The sequence below is a fragment of the Musca autumnalis genome, unplaced genomic scaffold (genome assembly GCF_047663935.1).
Source record: "Musca autumnalis isolate F117 unplaced genomic scaffold, ASM4766393v1 scaffold_2, whole genome shotgun sequence".
NCBI lineage: Eukaryota > Metazoa > Arthropoda > Insecta > Diptera > Muscidae > Musca > Musca autumnalis.
Window position 1 is genome coordinate 127,267,955 of NW_027411755.1, and position 19,307 is coordinate 127,287,261.

Consider the following 19,307-nt stretch of genomic DNA (forward strand, 5'->3'; position numbering starts at 1 on the left):
TTTTTTGCCAGTTCTATTTGGATTATCCAACATCGATGTAAACGTGCTTTAATTTTTCGGTGTTAAAAATCGATAAAAATAATGAAGGGAGGGATGAGAGATCAAAACGGACGGAGCAAGAAAATAATCAAAATTAGAGGTTTGCAAAATCCAAACAGCAAAACAATTTACAATTTTTTAAGTAATAATGGAAGTGCAGGTAAAACGAGAAACTGTTGTCGAAAGTGAGGATGAAAGTGACCAATATCCCACACAATTAATACCAAATGTTCAAATGATGGTAAAGGAAGAAGAAATTATAATTGACAATAACTACAATGACGGATATCAGGAACAACAAGGATCATATCAAGTGGAGGGATTTTCAATACATTTCATGGATGATAACGACAATGATGGTTACTTAGATGAAGATAGTGATGAAGATGTCTTTCAACATGAAGATGAAGCATCTGATACAGACAATGAACCGGAGACAAGCAATACAAACTCTGCGTCAACAACCAAAAGTGAAAACAACGAAAACGGAACAGAAGATGTTTATAAACAAATTGAGAATTTACTTAGCCAGGACTTAATACGTATGTTGTGCCCCATCTGCAAAGTGTCAATTAAAAGATTTAATATGTGGTCCAGACATATTAATAAGTTCCATTCCAAGTTAAGTCAGGAAATCAAGGAATACTTTGAATATCATACATCTCGGGTAGCTACTTGTAAGCATTGTTGCCTGGTTTTAACCACTTTATCCACTCACTATTTACACTATCTAAGCATTCACTGCAAGGAAAGACGCTTAGTTTTTGTCTGCAGGATGTGTAAACGTAAATTGGTTAATATAACAGCTATTTTAGATCATATGAAAGAAAATCACAAGCAGATGAAGGAGGTAAACTTTGCCTATTGTCCTCTAACAAGTTGTGGTTTGGAATTTCCGGAACAGATGCTGATGAAACTGCACTTCATGGATATACACAATAAGGAGTATAAATCAAAGTTTGGATTTTTCACATGTCCCCTATGTAACCATCCTAGATTTGCTAGAGAAAGTCAATATTATGACCATCTTATGAATTTACATGGTTTATGTGATCACAATTGGGAAAAATTGAACTTTGTTCAAAACATAAATAGTCATGACGGAGAGAAGCAATTTGAATGTCTCCAATGTTCTCAAATATTTGTTGATACTGGTACTCATAAACTACTGGAGCATTATCTTGTCCATAACGAAGACTTTTTGTGGTTTTGTAGTTATTGTCAAAGTAAATTAACCTATAAGGAATCGATGCATTTTTGTGATGAAATGTACTCGCATTTTACCAGTATGGAATCCGATGAGGAAGAGCATTTGCCTACTACCAGTACTAGTACTTTGGCGCCGTCGTCGTCGTATTCGTTATTGGCCAGCACTGTCGCCGCTGTATATGAATCTGCTGAATGGAAATCATTTGAGTCCTATATATGTCACATATGTCCTTTTTGTGAGCAAGACTTCATTACATTTAAATCCTGGCAATTGCATCTAAAACAAGCCCATCACATCAACACATTAGAAGGTTTACGTTTGGTCGATAATGGTAACACATTCCTTTGTATTGATTGCAGCGGGGTCTTAGATAAATCGTCAAAAGACATACATTTACATCGATTCACCCACTTACCTCATTTACCATATCGATGCCTAAAGTGTTCCAGATCTATAGGAGATTTGGAGACGGCAATAAAACATTTTCAAACGAAATGTGGTGAAGACATTGATTCAGATCAGAAACCTATTACACATCCTGAATTTTCTCATGATGAACTAAATTGGATTGAAATATTTTGTCCAAAGTGCAAGAAACTTCAATTTTTCTCCAGCAAAGAAGATATCGATGAACATTTGAACAGATTTCACAACAGTTTTCTACAGCATTTCTACAGAAATCCAAACAGTATTGATATGGTTTGCAAGAAATGTAAGTCGACGATACGTAGTGTTGACAGTGAAATATGCCTGAATCATTACATAAAACATATTCGTCCAGGACCGTACCGATGTTTAATATGCCAACGGTGTTACAGGCAACTAGATATTATTCAACGACATGTACGGAGATTTCATGGGATTGGTATGCGAGTAAAGAGATCATTGCAGCATGATGATCAAGGCGACGTTAACACTCGGAACAAAATAGTAAAAGCTTCTGCACCAAAACCCCGTAAACGTAAATCCAGAGCAAAAAATGATGCCACCACCAGCACCCCAGAAATTGTGAATAATGGCCTAGGTACATTTTCGAACAATGCAACAATTTTAAATGAATTTGAAAATTTTATTTCCTATGCCTGTGCTGAGTGTAATCAATCTTTTGATATGCCAAAGGAATGGAATGAACACGTTACCAAGGAGCACACATTCTTTAACGAATCGGAATTATCTGTCTATGATGCCACCAAAGGCAAACAAAAATGTAAACATTGTAATTTAATACTTACAACAAGTCTATCGCATCGACAAAAACACAAACTTACCCACATGCCGTATAGGTCATTTGTTTGTAATATATGTGATAATCGCTGCTGCACACTGGGACTACTCTATGGCCACTTGAGACGAAATCATTTTCGCAAAGGAAACTTTGAATGTCCGATATGTTTGGTAAATCTTACCACAGCCTATGAACGTTCGGAGCATGTTAATAAAACCCATCCACGTTCCGAATGGCCAGCCAGTATGTGTTTGATATGCTATCGAAAATATGGTTCATTAGCAGCGCATATGGCTTCTCATGATTTGAATAGACCGAAGCATATATGTCCAGTTTGTGGTACGGGCATTATAAATTATAATGATATAAGGAAACACGTAGAACGAAAGCACAGCATACAAGATAGTGTAGGATATTTGGCAAAATTTGGTATTGGGCCTGCAACATCCGCCAACGCCGCTGTAATCATAAAAAGAGAGGCGGAGGAGGTGGAGGAAGATGATCAAAATACGAGTGATACATGTTCATCACAAGTATGCGGCGCCACTGCAACAGAACAGAGAGAATAAACATTTTTTTGCAAAAATTATCTGCATAGTTATGTATTGTAAAATCAAAAGAAAAACTTTAATAAAAATCATGTATTTAATTTATTGTTAAAATATGGAGAATAAAATATTATCAGGTATGTGATGAATTTCGAATCGATTTGCCCAAAACGACTGAATTGTTTTTAGATGTGATGGGATCCGCATCGAATTTCAATTCCACGTTGTTTCAATTTCATTAAATTCCCACAAACAAAAAACGGACTGGTGATCCCTAATCGATTATCGTTGAGTGGCGTTGCCAGTTGTCAAAATTGATCCACGTATGGTAACTCAAAACTGAAGTTGCGAATCTCAGTTGACGAAGCGGCTGTTTTTCAGCAAGCACCAATTCTCAGTTGCAGTGAACGTTTTCGAAGAAACAAGAAGTAAAATAGAAGGAAAAATAAACATTTTGTTAACAATTATTGAATCTTTGCATCATTAATAAATTTTGTGTATCAATATGGTGAAAAGCAACAGTTCGAAATATTAATTGATAAACTGAGTGAAAATCTAAACTTAGCCCGAGGAGTTCGGGTTTTTGGTGAAACCAAAGCCACAGCGGATGAAGCGTGGAGGTCCATTTCGGACAGTTTAATCAGCAATGGACCACCAACACGAACGTTTAAAGTTTCCACAATGTAAACTACGGCATCCTTTGGCAGTCGAAAATACGCCTTTTGTTTTCCAAATTTGCTCGAAAACTCAGCCAAAATATTAAAATATTGTCCAGAATACACAAAAGAATTATCCAAAGCGCAAATTATTTTTAAAATAGTTTTTTTTTTGCGAATAGAGGTCACAAGTTTGAAAAAACACAGATCGATAACATGTTTATCGACCACCCAGTTGAGTTGACATTAATGGTACAACATTTCATCTCAGTCGCGCAGACAACTGACAACTCAAGTTAAGTGGTAATGCAAGATAGACCCATTAATAACAAATAAAATAAATTTGTGTTCTTGTTTAAATTGACCTATATGGAAGTTTAGTATGGAAATTCTTGTCCAATTACATGAGGAGAAGTTTACAAACAATGCAAACAACATCCCAGCAAAATAAATTGGAAGTAGTGCAATGTGGACTAGTTCTGTCACGGCATGTTTTGATGCAGTTCAACTGGAGTCGTGAAAAAGGCACTCCAGTCCTCACATTTTAACAGCATTTGGATGCAATCCAAAGAATCACATCCACTTGTCACATTTTAACAACATCCGGATGCAGTTCAACGGAGTCGTGAAAGAGGCACTCCAATTCCTCACAATTTAACAGCATCCGGATGCAGTCCAAACGGAGTCGTGAAAAAGGCACTCCGTTCGCTACATTTTATTAGCAGTTGTTAGAGATCCCTATATGTACATAAATCAGATTGTACATCTCTACAGGCAGCGGCTTTCATTTTCCAAAAAGAGATAAGCGTGTTAACATGTCCAAACATTTGTTAATACAAACTAAATAATATTTAATATTTAAATAATATTTAATTTGTGAACATTTTTCCGGCAACTCACCAGAAGAAAATTTCCGAATGGAGTGCTGTTGGAGTACGTGTCGAAATCTTAACTGGTGATGGGAAGACAACCCATTTAGCAAATGAAGCAAAAACAGTTCAGCTTGGAACAAATGCAAGCGGAGGAAACACGCATGTTTGCGATTGAATTCAATGGAGAATTTTCATAATTTGTGTTAATGTAATAAAGTTGTTAATATTTTTGTTTTGCACAAATAATAAATGCATTTTATTTGTTCTGGCATATTTTGTAATGGCTTGCACAATTTCCGCAGAATGCCTGTACCAAACACGTGCTTTGGACTGCCTCCTATTCTACCCCAAAGGGTTAGTTAAAATGCAATGCCAAAGGGTCAGTTAAAATGCAGTGCCAGAGGGTCAGTTAAAATGCAGTGCAAAAGGGTTAGTTAAAATGCAATGCCAAAGGGTCAGTTAAAATGCAGTGCCAAAGGGTTAGTTAAAATGCAGTGCTTTGGAGTGCATCTTTCAGTAGTCACGCTCTTGTAAAAATCATCAGTGAAAATGCATAAATTGATGCACATCCAGATCACTTGTACATATCATTTAACTGCATCTTTGGAGGCAAACATTCCCAGCAAAATAAATTGGAAGTAGTGCAATGTAGACTAGTTCTTTCACGGCATGTTTTTATGCAGTTCAAACGGAGTCGTGAAAAAGGCACTCCATTCCTCACATTTTAACCGCATTTGGATGCAATCCAAAGAATCACATCCATTTGTAACATTTTAACAACATCCGGAGGCAGTTCAACGGAGTCGTGAAAAAGGCACTCCAATTCCTCACAATTTAACAGCATCCGGATGCAGTGCAAACGGAGTCGTGAAAAAGGCACTCCGTTCACTACATTTTATTAGCAGTTGTTAGAGATCCCTACATGTACATAAATCCCCAGCAAAATAAATTGGAAGTAGTGCAATGTGGACTAGTTCTGTCACGGCATGTTTTGATGCAGTTCAACTGGAGTCGTGAAAAAGGCACTCCAGTCCTCACATTTTAACCGCATTTGGATGCAATCCAAAGAATCACATCCACTTGTCACATTTTAACAACATCCGGATGCAGTTCAACGGAGTCGTGAAAAAGGCACTCCAATTCCTCACAATTTAACAGCATCCGGATGCAGTCCAAACGGAGTCGTGAAAAAGGCACTCCGTTCGCTACATTTTATTAGCAGTTGTTAGAGATCCCTATATGTACATAAATCAGATTGTACATCTCTACAGGCAGCGGCTTTCATTTTCCAAAAGAGATAAGCGTGTTAACATGTCCAAACATTTGTTAATACAAACTAAATAATATTTAAATAATATTTAATTTGTGAACATTTTTCCGGCAACTCACCAGAAGAAAATTTCCGAATGGAGTGCTGTTGGAGTACGTGTCGAAATCTTAACTGGTGGTGGGAAGACAACCCATTTAGCAAATGAAGCAAAAACAGTTCTGCTTGGAACAAATGCAAGCGGAGGAAACACGCATGTTTGCGATTGAATTCAATGGAGAATTTTCATAATTTGTGTTAATGTAATAAAGTTGTTAATATTTTTGTTTTGCACAAATAATAAATGCATTTTATTTGTTCTGGCATATTTTGTAATGGCTTGCACAATTTCCGCAGAATGCCTGTACCAAACACGTGCTTTGGACTGCCTCCTATTCTACCCCAAAGGGTTAGTTAAAATGCAATGCCAAAGGGTCAGTTAAAATGCAGTGCCAGAGGGTCAGTTAAAATGCAGTGCAAAAGGGTTAGTTAAAATGCAATGCCAAAGGGTCAGTTAAAATGCAGTGCCAAAGGGTTAGTTAAAATGCAGTGCTTTGGAGTGCATCTTTCAGTAGTCACGCTCTTGTAAAAATCATCAGTGAAAATGCATAATTTGATGCACATCCAGATCACTTGTACATATCATTTAACTGCATCTTTGGAGGCAAACATTTTGCTGGGTTTTGCTGCGATATTAAGCGGATGTCTTCACTAATCTAGAGGAAAGAAACATGTTCAAAGTAGATTTTTCGATCCGTGTTTTTTATCGAAATATCAAATATTTTCTTAACAAAATATACTAAATATAAGGCAAATAAATGTAAATTTGTCTATTCTATATCCGTGTTTTTTCCTAAAAATATCAAAATTCATTACATCGTTTATAAATCGACCACAAAAATAGGATCGTTTTCAAAACGAGAAAAATAAACGATTATCGAATTGCTTCACACGTCTTTTTTTATTTTATTTAAAAATCACATTTTTTCCATCACATACCTGTATGTAATAATTAGCCGCTACACAATCACTTACCTTCGTCTGGATGTTAGTTTAGAGCTCCAATGAAAAAAAAAGTTACATGTGTTGTTCAGAAAGATGAACTGTATATGGAATGACAGAAGTTGCAATAAGTCAAGAAAATTAACCTTGTCAAGTTCCAGATTATAATGAAGATTGGACAAGATGAAATTTTGCCAAACTTTGCAGCGGAGGATGTTGAAATAGTTGAGGAAGATGAAAATTCTGATAACTTTAATAAAACTTTTATGACAATTATTTTCTTCACACTGCAGTTACACATGCCAGTAAATTGGTGCCAATTGAGTACATGTATTACCCCCCGTTTACAAATGCAAGTAACTTGCAGACAGTTGCGTATACATATTATAGTCGAAACTTCAATTTTTTCGAACTGACATCGGAAAAAATTTGAAGTTACTTTCAAAGCACTTACATTGATTACTGACAAGGAAATTTTGTCGCTAGTGAGGTTGTTAGTTGGTCCCAGCCAGCATTTTATGAAAATTTTAATCAAATTCGAGTCTTTTTTGATCCGACTTCACGAATCAAAAGCTGGAATATGAGCTCATTTTCTGATCATAAATGACTCCTTTGTCGGGAGGAAAACGTAACCTCAGGCGACTCTTCTAAACAAATCACAAATGAGTCTTCCTCTGCATTAGTTACGAGTCATTCTTGCCCATTTTCTGATGGTATATAAAGTCTTTTTCGAGTCGTATTTCAATCATTTATTGGAGATTTGTTGATTAATTTAAGAGTCATGTTTATAATCGTGTTTATCATGTTTATAATCTTTAGGAAGTCATTTATGAGTCTTTTTATTAGACGAAATAAATTAAAAGAATTTTCTTTTTATTATTTTTTGTTTCTTTTCTTTGTTTTGTTGTCTTTTCTGCTTTGTTATTTCTTTTAATACCCCGTTTATATATAACCGGATTTGACAAACCGACTGGGTTTTAAATGTCAATTTCATTGCTTATATTTCAAATAAATCCATATAAAGAAGGTTAACCCTGCAAAAAGCTCTAATATAAACAGCATATAATTGTCCTTTATGTTGCGCGGTGATTAGTATACTGCTTCTTCATTTCACTTGGCAAAACCCGAACATGTGTTGTGTTTGTCTATACTCTTAATATTATACGTTACATTACTGGGTTTTAAATGTCAATTTCATTGCTTATATTTCAAATAAATCCATATAAAGAAGGTTAACCCTGCAAAAAGCTCTAATATAAACAGCATATAATTGTCCTTTATGTTGCGCGGTGATTAGTATACTGCTTCTTCATTTCACTTGGCAAAACCCGAACATGTGTTGTGTTTGTCTATACTCTTAATATTATACGTTACATTTATATCAAAGTTTTGTAGAAAGTGTATATGAGAATTATTTACAACAAAACAAAAGTAAAACAAAACAATTAGTTTTTAATCACCTAACTTTTCAAAATATGATCAGAAGATACATAATTATAATCATTTTTCAAACACCTACATGACCCTTTTTTGATTAAGCATTTTTCAATCTTCATGAAGATCAAAATGTGACAATAAATAACAAAAAAATAGTCACATTTTAAACGCCTCAATGATTTATTTGTGATGGCAACGCATATGTTGTTGTATTTTAAATTGAACTCTTTTTAATAATTACGGGGAGTCACTTTTGAGTCCCTTTCTGATCATACAAGTGACTTATGGGTCGATTCCGTATTGCGAGGCGAGTCGTGTCGCCAGTTGCAATTTTTCCATTACGTACGGCAAAAGTCGCCCGACGACAACAAATTAGCTATGGCCGTGCATTTTTACAAACGAATAAAAACGAAAAATTGAAACGTAAGTAACATTTTCACTTATTTTAAGTGAATTTATTTAATAGTATTGTTACGAATGTAACTGATAGGTTTAAGTTAGTTTAGTTTAATTTCCGTTAATTTAAAAATTTGAATTGTAACGTAAAGTTTTTATTACGCAGTTACTTTATTTAAGCAACAACAATTATCATGTAGAACTCTCTTCATTATTCTAGATGTTACTTTACCTTTCATTAATGTGCTTTTATTTTGTTTTGCCATAATCATGTAATTATTGTTTAGTTTGTTACTTCTTTATTGCACTTGTTTGTTGTTGTAGTTACGTCATTACTGTGCTTGTCGTCCAATTGTATTCCCCCATGTATGTATGTGAGTATGGTTGTTCGCTTAGTGCGAATGTGCGTCTGTGTGTTCGCTGCACAGATTCGAGATGTTGCCATATGTGTTCTGGAGGACTCTAGAACAGGGAGACTTTGGGTTATAAATACCGGGGAAATGGCAATGACGGAGGAGTTGTGTTTTAAGCGTTGAACTGAACAGATCGGTAAAAGAATAGCTGCGTGCTAACTAGAGACTTGCTGTGTGCTTAGTAATTAAAGTCGGTTCTGAATAAGTGTAATAAAGTAAATAAAGCATTGTAGAAACGTAATCTAAAACGAACCCTGTTTTATTTGGTACAAATCGTACTGGGGAATAAAACAACGTCTACACGGAGATTAGTTAAATCTAATTCCGTAACAGTATATACGGTTTTTAGTGTTTCAGTACTTAGATTGGTAAAAATGTCTACAAAACAACAATTTGAAATGCTGCTGAAATTGAAAAAATGGAAGCCCACCCAAACGTAGCTCGTGTAGTCAGACTTTTTGGCGAAACTAAAGCCACTTCTGATGAGGTGTGGAAGGATGTTGCGGAGCAATTAAATAGTTGTGTGCGTACACCAGATTAATGGCACAGAGTATGGACCCATTTTAAATCCAGACTAAAGAAAAACATGTCTCAAAAAATGTCTATTCAGATATACATAAATGGCGAACATCTTCCTTTGGTCCCATTACATGTGCGTGTGTACGCCCGGGAAATTTGTTTTTGAATAAAATAAGTTTTTTTTTTGACGCTTTTCCTCTTATGTTAATTTGGCAACAATCCAAATTTTATACAGTTTTCCTTTATTAACTCCAGAACTTCACTTAATACCTTTGACAATGTGGGCTGAGCGATCCCGAGGTTAAAGTCATTGCCATGGGATCTTTGAAAGCTTCCTTCTGCAATAAAACACAAACACACACACTTTAAGGAGTGGCTGTATTGCTGTTGATCTGTGGGTTTTTTAAGTCATTTTTAATGCCTCTACTATATAGATAACATCGTCTTTTGGAAGCCAAAAATAGGCTTTAAACCTAAAAAAATAAAATTATTTTGATGAATGTTGGAAACAAACTCGCAATACTAATGACAATTCTAAAGGATTAGATTTATCTCTTAAGTGTCGTCTGATAGATGCTACGTTAAATATATCTTCTTCACTATAATCAAAAAATAGTTCCACTGAGCTTATCATTTTAGAAAACTTTATTGCTTTGTTCCTGAACCTGCAAGAAGCTACTATATTTTACTACGATAACATTTTTTCCTTTATGTTATCGGACAAAATAGTAAAAATTAGTAGATTCTTGCAGTTTGGAACAGACCATATAACTTTTATAACTTTTGTGTACAACTTGTTCTGATATTTTTTTCTAATTTATTGAAATCAAAACAAAAAACGCTCCGCTACATCACCGATAACTTGTTATCGACGATTATTTGCAATCGTAGTGCATTTTTTAAATTTTGTCACAGAGACGATAGACGACGCGATATGACTCGCCTCGCAATACGGAATCGACCCATTAGTTCTCATAAAACCATTGCTCTGTTCCAGAACCTGCAAGAAGCTACTAGTTTTTACTACGATAACATTTTTTCCTTTATGTTATCGGAAAAATATTAAAAAATAGTAGATTTTTGCTGTACTGGAACAAACCACATGTTGTTAATGTAAAATTGCAGCATCTCCTACCCACAAAAAAAAAACTCAATTAAATTTTTATTATTTTTGTTATTAAATTACAAGAATTGTTGTATTTTTTGTTTACATTTTCCAGCAATATGAATGTGAGTTGGGTGCTTAATTAGCATTAAAAATGAGAACAAAAGAAAATAAACAAAATTTATTTAAATAAAAACAAAAAATAAGCGAAAAAATATATTAACAAAATTAGAAATTCTATTCACCAACATTTTTTTCCAATTAAAAAGGTTTTTTGTTAAATGTTTAAATAAAATTGGCTTCATTTGTATTGTGGGCAAAAATGTCTTTAAAATGATACGACACAATTAAACACAATAAAAGCCGTTCATTTGTTTTATTACTTTTGTTGTTGTTTTCATCATAACATTTCTCTTGCTGTGGAAAGTTTTGAATATTCTAGTTTAAGAATCATCATCATCATTGCGATAATTATTTTCATGATTAATTCATATACATCACATTAATGTACTTTTAATATTACGCTTCCAAATCATTAACAAAAAGGACCTCGCGATTTGTTAAACCGACCTCCAGTAATGTTTTATTAGCATTTGATAACGTGGCAGCATCATTATCCGTTTCATAGGATTTCGAATGTAAAACTCTTTTGGGGAAATTCGTTGTTATTTCAAATTCATCCGGTGTTGATGGATGGCAAAACAAATAATTGGAAAGATCCTGAGTGAAAGAAACAAAAACAATTTTAGTAAATTGGGAAATGGAATAAAGTAACAAAAAACTTACTAAAAGTGAATTTGATTGCTGGAATCTACGTTCAATACGTGCACCATTTGGCAGTTTAAATACTACACTAATGGCATCCGGGGCATCGGCGGGTGGTTCAGATGGAACTTGTTGGACTAATTCCATTTTCAAACGTACAATTTCCTGAAAACAAGAACATATTATTATGGATATTCATTGTTAGTCCTATAGAGAATTGTGTTTTACCTGCTTACGTTCCTCTGCCTTTTGTTTTTCCCTCTCCAAAGCCTCTTCTGCCTCCCTTTCCTTTTGACGTTCCAATTCACGCATACGCTCCTTCTCTTCATCAGCCCTTAAACTTTGTAGATATGCCTCATCTTGTTGTTGGCGCAATGTCTGTGTTAGATTACGTTCCAAACGATCCGCTCGGGCTTGACTTAACCACACATCATTGGCGTTGATCACAGTTTGCAAACGATTCACCAATTCATCTGCAGTACAATCGCCCTCAAAACGTCCCATTATGACCATGCGATTAGCTCTCAAAGCTATAAGTACCATAATGGGGTATGCACGAGCATTAATTGAATGTGAGACACGATACCCCTCAGGCGATGATACATCGCAGCCCCAAAATAAAGTATTGCGATTGATAAAGTCTATAACGCTACGATTAGCCAATGTTTGGCTACAGAATGAATCTACGTCACTGTTCTTTGTGGGATCTTTATGTAGATATACCAGTAAGAAACGCAATTCCTGTTTTGCATCATTCAGGGCCTGGGCATATGTGCCCTGATAGAATACCGGATGTTGGGGATAACGTTCATTGTAGCTTTGTATGAAACTCATAACATCACCTAAGGGATCTGTGACAACTGTAAATAATGCAGGAGATATTAAAATCAATCTTTCAAAAACAACTTGAGTTGGCGAATTACTTACTCCTTTCCTCGTTTCCTCCAAAGAAAGCGCCCAAAATGCTAGATATTGTGGAATAGCAATATTGAAACACCATATTGATAATATAACCAATAATACCGGTTATACTGCGTGGCATTGGACCAGAACTACTACCTCTCGATGTTCGTCCTCCGGGCATATGTGCTGAGAAGACCTGTTGCAGGAAACGATCATTGATAACGGCAGGTGCTCGTACCTCTCTAGACCCCACATATGAGGAGGGCCTACCTTCGCGTATGTTCATCTGCTCTTGTACGGCCACCTGGAAAAAATATAAATAGGATTTTAATATATTTTAGAAAAAAAATGTCAAAAGCTTAGAGGAAAATTGTTTTAGTGGCTCAAAATTATTATGGCTCCATTTCTATAATGGACTGGAATGGGCCTAATATATTATTGGAGCATGATACTCTCCTTGGGTTTCTCGTGGACGAACTTGGCTCGTTTCTGAAACGTCATTAACCGTTTTGTTTTTTAATTATTGCTCGTACATTGTAAAAGTTTTTTTTAAATATACACCGTTTTCTACCTGATGCATATTTTGTGTGTATTCTGCGTTTAAAATGTGCATGTGCATATTACAGCGATATGTAATAGGATGCCTAAGATATTTACTGACATTAAAAAAAGCAACTGACGTTTCGGAATTCAGCCCCTCTATTGCCAGTCTTGCAAAGACTAAGGTCATGGGACATAATATTTCTAATTTTGGCTTCTTAAAATTTGGAACGACAAGGATCGTTTTTTAATAAGCACTTTTATAATAATTTTTACTAAAGACAAAGAATACGCAAGAGTGTGTCACTCCCTTGAAAAAATATTAGTGATTCACCATAAAAAAGATGCCATAACAAACCACTTGCAACCCCCCAAAGATGACGTGGTGCTCCAAATGAAAACAAGAACACCCTTACTAATTAGCAATATTAGCACCAGTACCTACGCCTAAGAAAAAACTACTGGTGTGTATTGCTTCATTATCGTTCTAACAAAAACGCTAAAAACCCAAAATATCAAAACAGTGGCAATCACAATACACACAATATAACACTTACCTCCAAATCCCATTGATGCCTTATCAAAACATCGCGACATATACTCATATCTTCAATGCCTGTAAGATCTTGTAGTTGTAACACCTTCTCCGTCTGTTCATTAGTAAGTCCATCATCCATCTTTGTGTTTGTGTATGTGTAAATAGCAGTAGTTGATTCCAAAGAGTTGGTTTCTTCTTATCCAAATAATGCCTCAAATCTATAAATGCGTATCAAGTATGAAAACACGGATATTAACTGATATTCAATCTGATATCTATCTACCCACCAACTGCTAAGGTGTCTTGATTGCCTTGGTGTCTTTCGTTTTGTTAATTGGTCTGGCGATATAAACTTCTGTTTATTGTATTGCGTCTCCTTATGTATAGGACATTTATGCCAAACCAATATGTATTAACATAGTTACGTATTGCAGCAACGCGTTCTCCGTTCTTTTAAGTTTTGTTGCAAAAAATATTGCATAGATATTAATGAAAAAAGTGTTTAAAAAATCCTTAAATTTCCGTGAATTCGGATCTGGTAAAAAATAATGACAATTAGTTTTTTTATTTTTGTGATGTGAATATGTCAAAAAATCATTATGACATTGCCAGATATAAAAGTTGTTGGCAATGCTGTTAGCGCTAATTAGTACATTCGTAACGTAAACAAGACGTAATTTAAAGCAAATTCTATACTTTATAGAAAATATTTTAAAGCTTAAATGTCAACATATATGTTCTGTTCCAGAATATGCAAGAAGCTAGTACTTTTTACTACGATAACATTTTTTCCTTTATGTTATCGAAGAAAATAGTAAAAAATAGTAGATTCTTGCAGTTCAGGGGCTGGATTCTTGTTCTATGAAAATTTGAAATGAAAAATATTTTCTTTATAATTTTTTTCATTTCACAGTTTTCTCCTTTATAAAAGTTTTCATTTCATATTTTCGTAGAAACAGAATTGAGCCCCTGGAACAGACCAATAAATTTCCACGAATGAATAAATTAAGGCCTATAGAAGGTCGGCCATCAGAGTTTTGTTACCAACTTTTGACAACAAACATAACAGATTTTATATTATTCTGATTTGAGTTTCTTTGTATTTTAAATCACAATAATGTTTTTGACAATAAACATAACAATCAGGTGGGCTAATACTATGTTTACATTTACGAAATCCACTCGGGTTCAATTGTCAATTCCATTGCTCAAACGTAAAATGAAATCCAATCGATTTCAGATGAGTTTTCGTTTGACGTATACACAAAGGAATTGACAGATGAAATCGAGTGGATTTCGTAAATGTAAACATAGTATAAAAATTTTTGTTGCAGCAATTGACCATCTACTAGCACGGTTCATGAGGATTTATTTGCTTAATCTGCTCAAATCTGACCAGATTTGCCATACAAAAATTAAATCCTCTCATGGCTGGGTTTATTTTAAATCCGACACAAATCCACCAAAAATACAGTGTTGTATTCGGTATTTGTGCAAAATAATCCAACTCTACTCAAAAAGTACCAAAAGTTTCAAATGTTTTTGCAACAGAGTTTGTCGTGTTTACACGTTTACGATTGGTCGCATGAGATTTTACGGAGTTAATAAATCTAAAGTTATTTGGAAATCATAAAATTATTTTTTTTTCAATAGACACTTTTTTAACAAAAAGTACGATTGATACCATGATACGAAAATGTATCCCTGTGTGTAAAATATGCCAATATGAGCAAAGAGGGGACGATATCTCATACGAGAAATTGTAAAAGTGTAACACACGACTTTATTTATTATTTTGTATAACAAACATCAGCTGACAGTTTATATCCTCGAAAAGCTAAGTGTAACCAGAAGAGATTAACCCACTGAATCTATTAAACCCAGTGGGTTAACCTTCAATAGTGTAACCGGGGTATACCTTGTTTATTGAAAACGTGAAAAATGTTGCAACTTTTGGTACTTTTTTTAGGCAAAAACAGGGTTGTATGTCATGTGTACTCTGATTTCGATGTTGATTTCGCTGAAATCACGAAATGAGATGATTTCATTTTTGTATGCGAAATCATGATAAATTTTGCTTGATTCCGCGCGAAATCACGAAACGCCTTTGAAATCACGAAACGACGCCGAATGTAAACCAAGCATTACAATGGCTGAATTCGAACTAGCCTTGAACAAAGTAAAGGGACTAACACCCGGACACGATCGAATTTCCTATATCATGATCAAGAACCTCTCTGATACAACTTGGAAAAAACTGTTCAATTTATATAATAATGTCTTTAACACTGGAATAATTCCTCATGCCTGGAAATCTGCAATCGTAGTTGCCATTCCTAAGCCGAACAAAAATAAAACAGATTTCTCTGGTTATAGGCCAATATCTTTACTGCCTTGCCTTTCGAAACTATTGGTATCTCATCAGAAGTTCATTAAACTATTCTGGCTTCCTGGTCATGTAGGAATAAAAGGAACTACTTATGCAGACTCAGCAGCCAAATATGCTTGCACGGCCCCACTAACAGATGATCCCTTAATCGAAAAAATCGATCTAAAAAAATTCGTTTCTACTAAACTTGTCCACTACTTCGATACTAAACCTGCGTTTACAAATGACAGGACAGTTGACTTCATGTATTGATTGTCAAAATACCACAACTTGCCTGTGTGACGTAGGCGTCCCGACAACTGCAAAAACAGTTGTAAAATTTTGAATGAAAATCATCGACATCCTTTTGTTTTCCGTTCACATATTTTGTTTTTGTTCATGTTCTTTTGTTTTCAACACATTTCAATTATTATCTCACTTATTTTTACAAAAATGCCAAAAATTTGTCTTCCTTGCTGTCTGTGAAAAAATGATGGACAGCTGGAAGACAAACGACAAATGTATGTATGTGTTAGTAAATCAGAGTTGTATTTGAAGACAAACTGTCTGGTGTAAACGCCTAGTTACAAAAGCATTTTTCACCAGTGTTTGAATTTGCTACCAGCACAGCACTGAAATCACTAAAAATATGCTGTTGCTATGCTGTGCTGTTTTCAAAAACAAAATCGACAACTGTTGCTGTGCTATGCTGCGAACATAAACGTAGCATAGCACATGGTCTATGCTGTGCTTCTGAAATCTTCACAGCACATAGCATAGCATAGTCATCAAAATCAAAAACGAATGCTGTTGCTATGCTGTGCTGCGAACATAAAATTAGCATAGCACATGGTCTATGCTGTGCTTCTGAAATCTTCACAGCACATAGCATAGTCATCAAAATCAAAAACGAATGCTGTTGCTACGCTGTGCTGTGAACATAAAAGTAGCATAGCACATGGTCTATGCTGTGCTTCTGAAATCTTCACAGCACATAGCATAGCATAGTCATCAAAATAAAAAACGAATGCTGTTGCTATGCTGTGCTGCAGACATTTTAACAGCATAGTAAACAGCCGCAGTCAAGAAAACAAAAACGAAAACTATTGCTGTACTGTGCTATGAACAAAGTCAACAGCATAGCACATAACCCAGAAAAATGTTTGATGGCAAAGAAGTATGTATGTATTTTAAATGTAACAGAATTTGCTATTGACCTGTGAAACCATGACTAAATGCACATTTCGATATTTTTAACACACTACTATGTCTGTTAATTGACAAAACAGTAATATATAATTTTTTAAAGTACCAAAAAATCTCTTATGTCAAATTGTTACGAATCTCTTACCTGAATGAAAAATTTGAGAAATAAGGAAAGAAACCCCATGACTATTTGCTGATTATTATTATTGGTCTACTGTAAAAAGCCCAAACATTCCTGTATGTTCTGCAACTAAGTCTTATGCCAGATTATGAAAATTTTCATGAAAATGTTTTGAGCTTATGGGTAAGAAGGGAGAAAGGGAGCTCCTTCACCTCCGCTCTCTCCTAAAAGCTAAAATATTTTCATGTGTTATTTTCAGTGTCTGGCACAAGAGTTTGTCCCAATTTACATTAGGCGAGTTTACTTGCGGCAATTGTCAGTTTGTAGGTGAGAGAGGGTGCTGAGAGGCAAAGGGTTACCATATGTCTCACCTCTCTCTCCTACAAAATGACAATTGCCGCAAGTAAACTCGCCCAATGTAAATTGGGACTAAGTAATTGTTGTTATAGATAACAAAATTTCAAAGAAAATATTGAATAATTGATCGTTCTAAAACTATTCTTAGGACAAATATAAAAACATTTCGATAGACCGCTAAAATATAACAAATTTGACACAAAATATTATAAAACAAGTAAAAAAGTATCAGTCGGCCTTGCCGACAGAGATATACCCTCATCCTGTATGGATAGAAATAATTTTTTTCCCCAAAAAAAAAAAACTTATGTATTTAGGGGGGGGGGGGGGGTAGTTTCAAAATGTTGGCCGTATGCACCGACAAAAGTATGGATAGGATTATCACACTAGCCTGCGAAAACATAATATAGCTATATTCGGTAATATATTCGGTTCGAGCCTTCCAGGCACTACATATGGTGCCATAGAGGTTTTTTACAACTTTCGGGCTCTTTTCTCAAGAAGTATGGATTTGCCCCTGAAAAAACTTTTACTGTCGTTAGATATTTTAGGATGTGTAATGTATGAACCAAATCGGTCACTCCTATCAAGAGTTATCGTGTGCACAATTTTTGCGAACATTTTTGAAATTTTGTGGGGGAGGTACCTGAAGGAGTGACTTATCTTCGAACTTAAACTAAGTTTGCACAAAATATTACAAAGACCAAATTGTGGACTTTTCTCAGGAAGAATGGACTTGCCCCTGATGAAGATTATACCGTTATATGAGGGGCAGTGGATGCAAGTTTCTACAACAAAAATCAAAGCGATTCTTGAACAGGCCCTAAACTGAACTTTACCGAAATTTTGTGTGGGAAGTACCTGAGAGTGGCCCGATATAATCCGTATTCGAACCTGATGTATGCCTAGAGGTAGTATTACCATATGCAAAGTTTGGTTCAATTCGGTTACTCCCTTCGAGAGTTATCGTGTGGACCTATATGGCCCATTTTCGAACTTAAATCAAATCTGGACAAAATATTTCGATACCCAAAATTTAAACCGAATCGATTGATCCGTTCGAGACTTATCGTGCGCACCAGCCAGCCAGACAGACAGACCGACGAACGGACATTGCTAGATCTACTCAAAATTGTCTGAAACGGATATCGTACAAACATACTTGGGGTCTAAAACCATTATTTCGATGAGGCACATTTTGGTCGTATCAAAGTGTAAATACCCTCTTTAGCCTAAAGGCTGGGGGTATAAATATAGTAACAATAGTTTCTTGAAACTAATTTATTTAGTCGGGAACCACACTAGCATTTCATTTCATTAAACAACTTAATAACATTTTGTGTTTCTAGATCAAGTTCCACAGTAGAGTAAAATCGTGAAATTGATGTAGTGGAGAATTCGATCTAAGAACGCCTAATTTCATGAAATTTAATAAAATTCTCGCTAGTGGCGTCTATGGCTTATGGAAGCGAACTTCGAGTTTCTAAATGCATGTTGTTGCCACTTGTACCTGTTTTAATATATGTACTAGAGTGGTTTTAAAAATCGATGTCCAATTTTTATGCGGCACCCTCCTAAAACGTTTAGTTTTGTCAAAAATTAAGATTGACAGAGTTTGAGCTCAATCGGAGTATGTTAACACGTGCCACTGGTGCCTCAAAGTTTCCATGGGCCCTTTATATAGCCAAAATTAAAATCTGACCCGATTTTCAAAAATTTTTGTGGGATTACTTGTTTAGCAACTTGTAAACTGTTTTCATCGATTGGACAATAAATGTGAT

The 19,307-nt window shown here is 35.1% G+C and overlaps 2 protein-coding genes across 2 annotated transcripts; one reads left to right on the plus strand and one right to left on the minus strand.

Moving 5' to 3' along the window:
• The first annotated feature begins 63 nt into the window (after positions 1 to 63).
• LOC141394598 (uncharacterized) lies at positions 64 to 3,111 on the plus strand. The gene has a single exon (XM_073969276.1). The coding sequence runs from the start codon at positions 188 to 190 to the stop codon at positions 3,041 to 3,043; it is 2,856 nt and encodes a 951-aa protein (XP_073825377.1). The 5' UTR covers positions 64 to 187; the 3' UTR covers positions 3,044 to 3,111.
• A 7,671-nt stretch (positions 3,112 to 10,782) lies between these two features.
• Faf2 (Fas-associated factor 2) lies at positions 10,783 to 14,081 on the minus strand. Its single transcript, XM_073969199.1, has 6 exons — positions 13,762 to 14,081; positions 13,494 to 13,692; positions 12,421 to 12,700; positions 11,722 to 12,353; positions 11,515 to 11,658; positions 10,783 to 11,448 (listed from the first exon to the last, which is right to left on the minus strand). The coding sequence occupies exons 2-6, from the start codon at positions 13,611 to 13,613 to the stop codon at positions 11,248 to 11,250; spliced, it is 1,377 nt and encodes a 458-aa protein (XP_073825300.1). The 5' UTR covers positions 13,614 to 13,692; positions 13,762 to 14,081; the 3' UTR covers positions 10,783 to 11,247.
• Between the last annotated feature and the right edge of the window lie 5,226 nt (positions 14,082 to 19,307).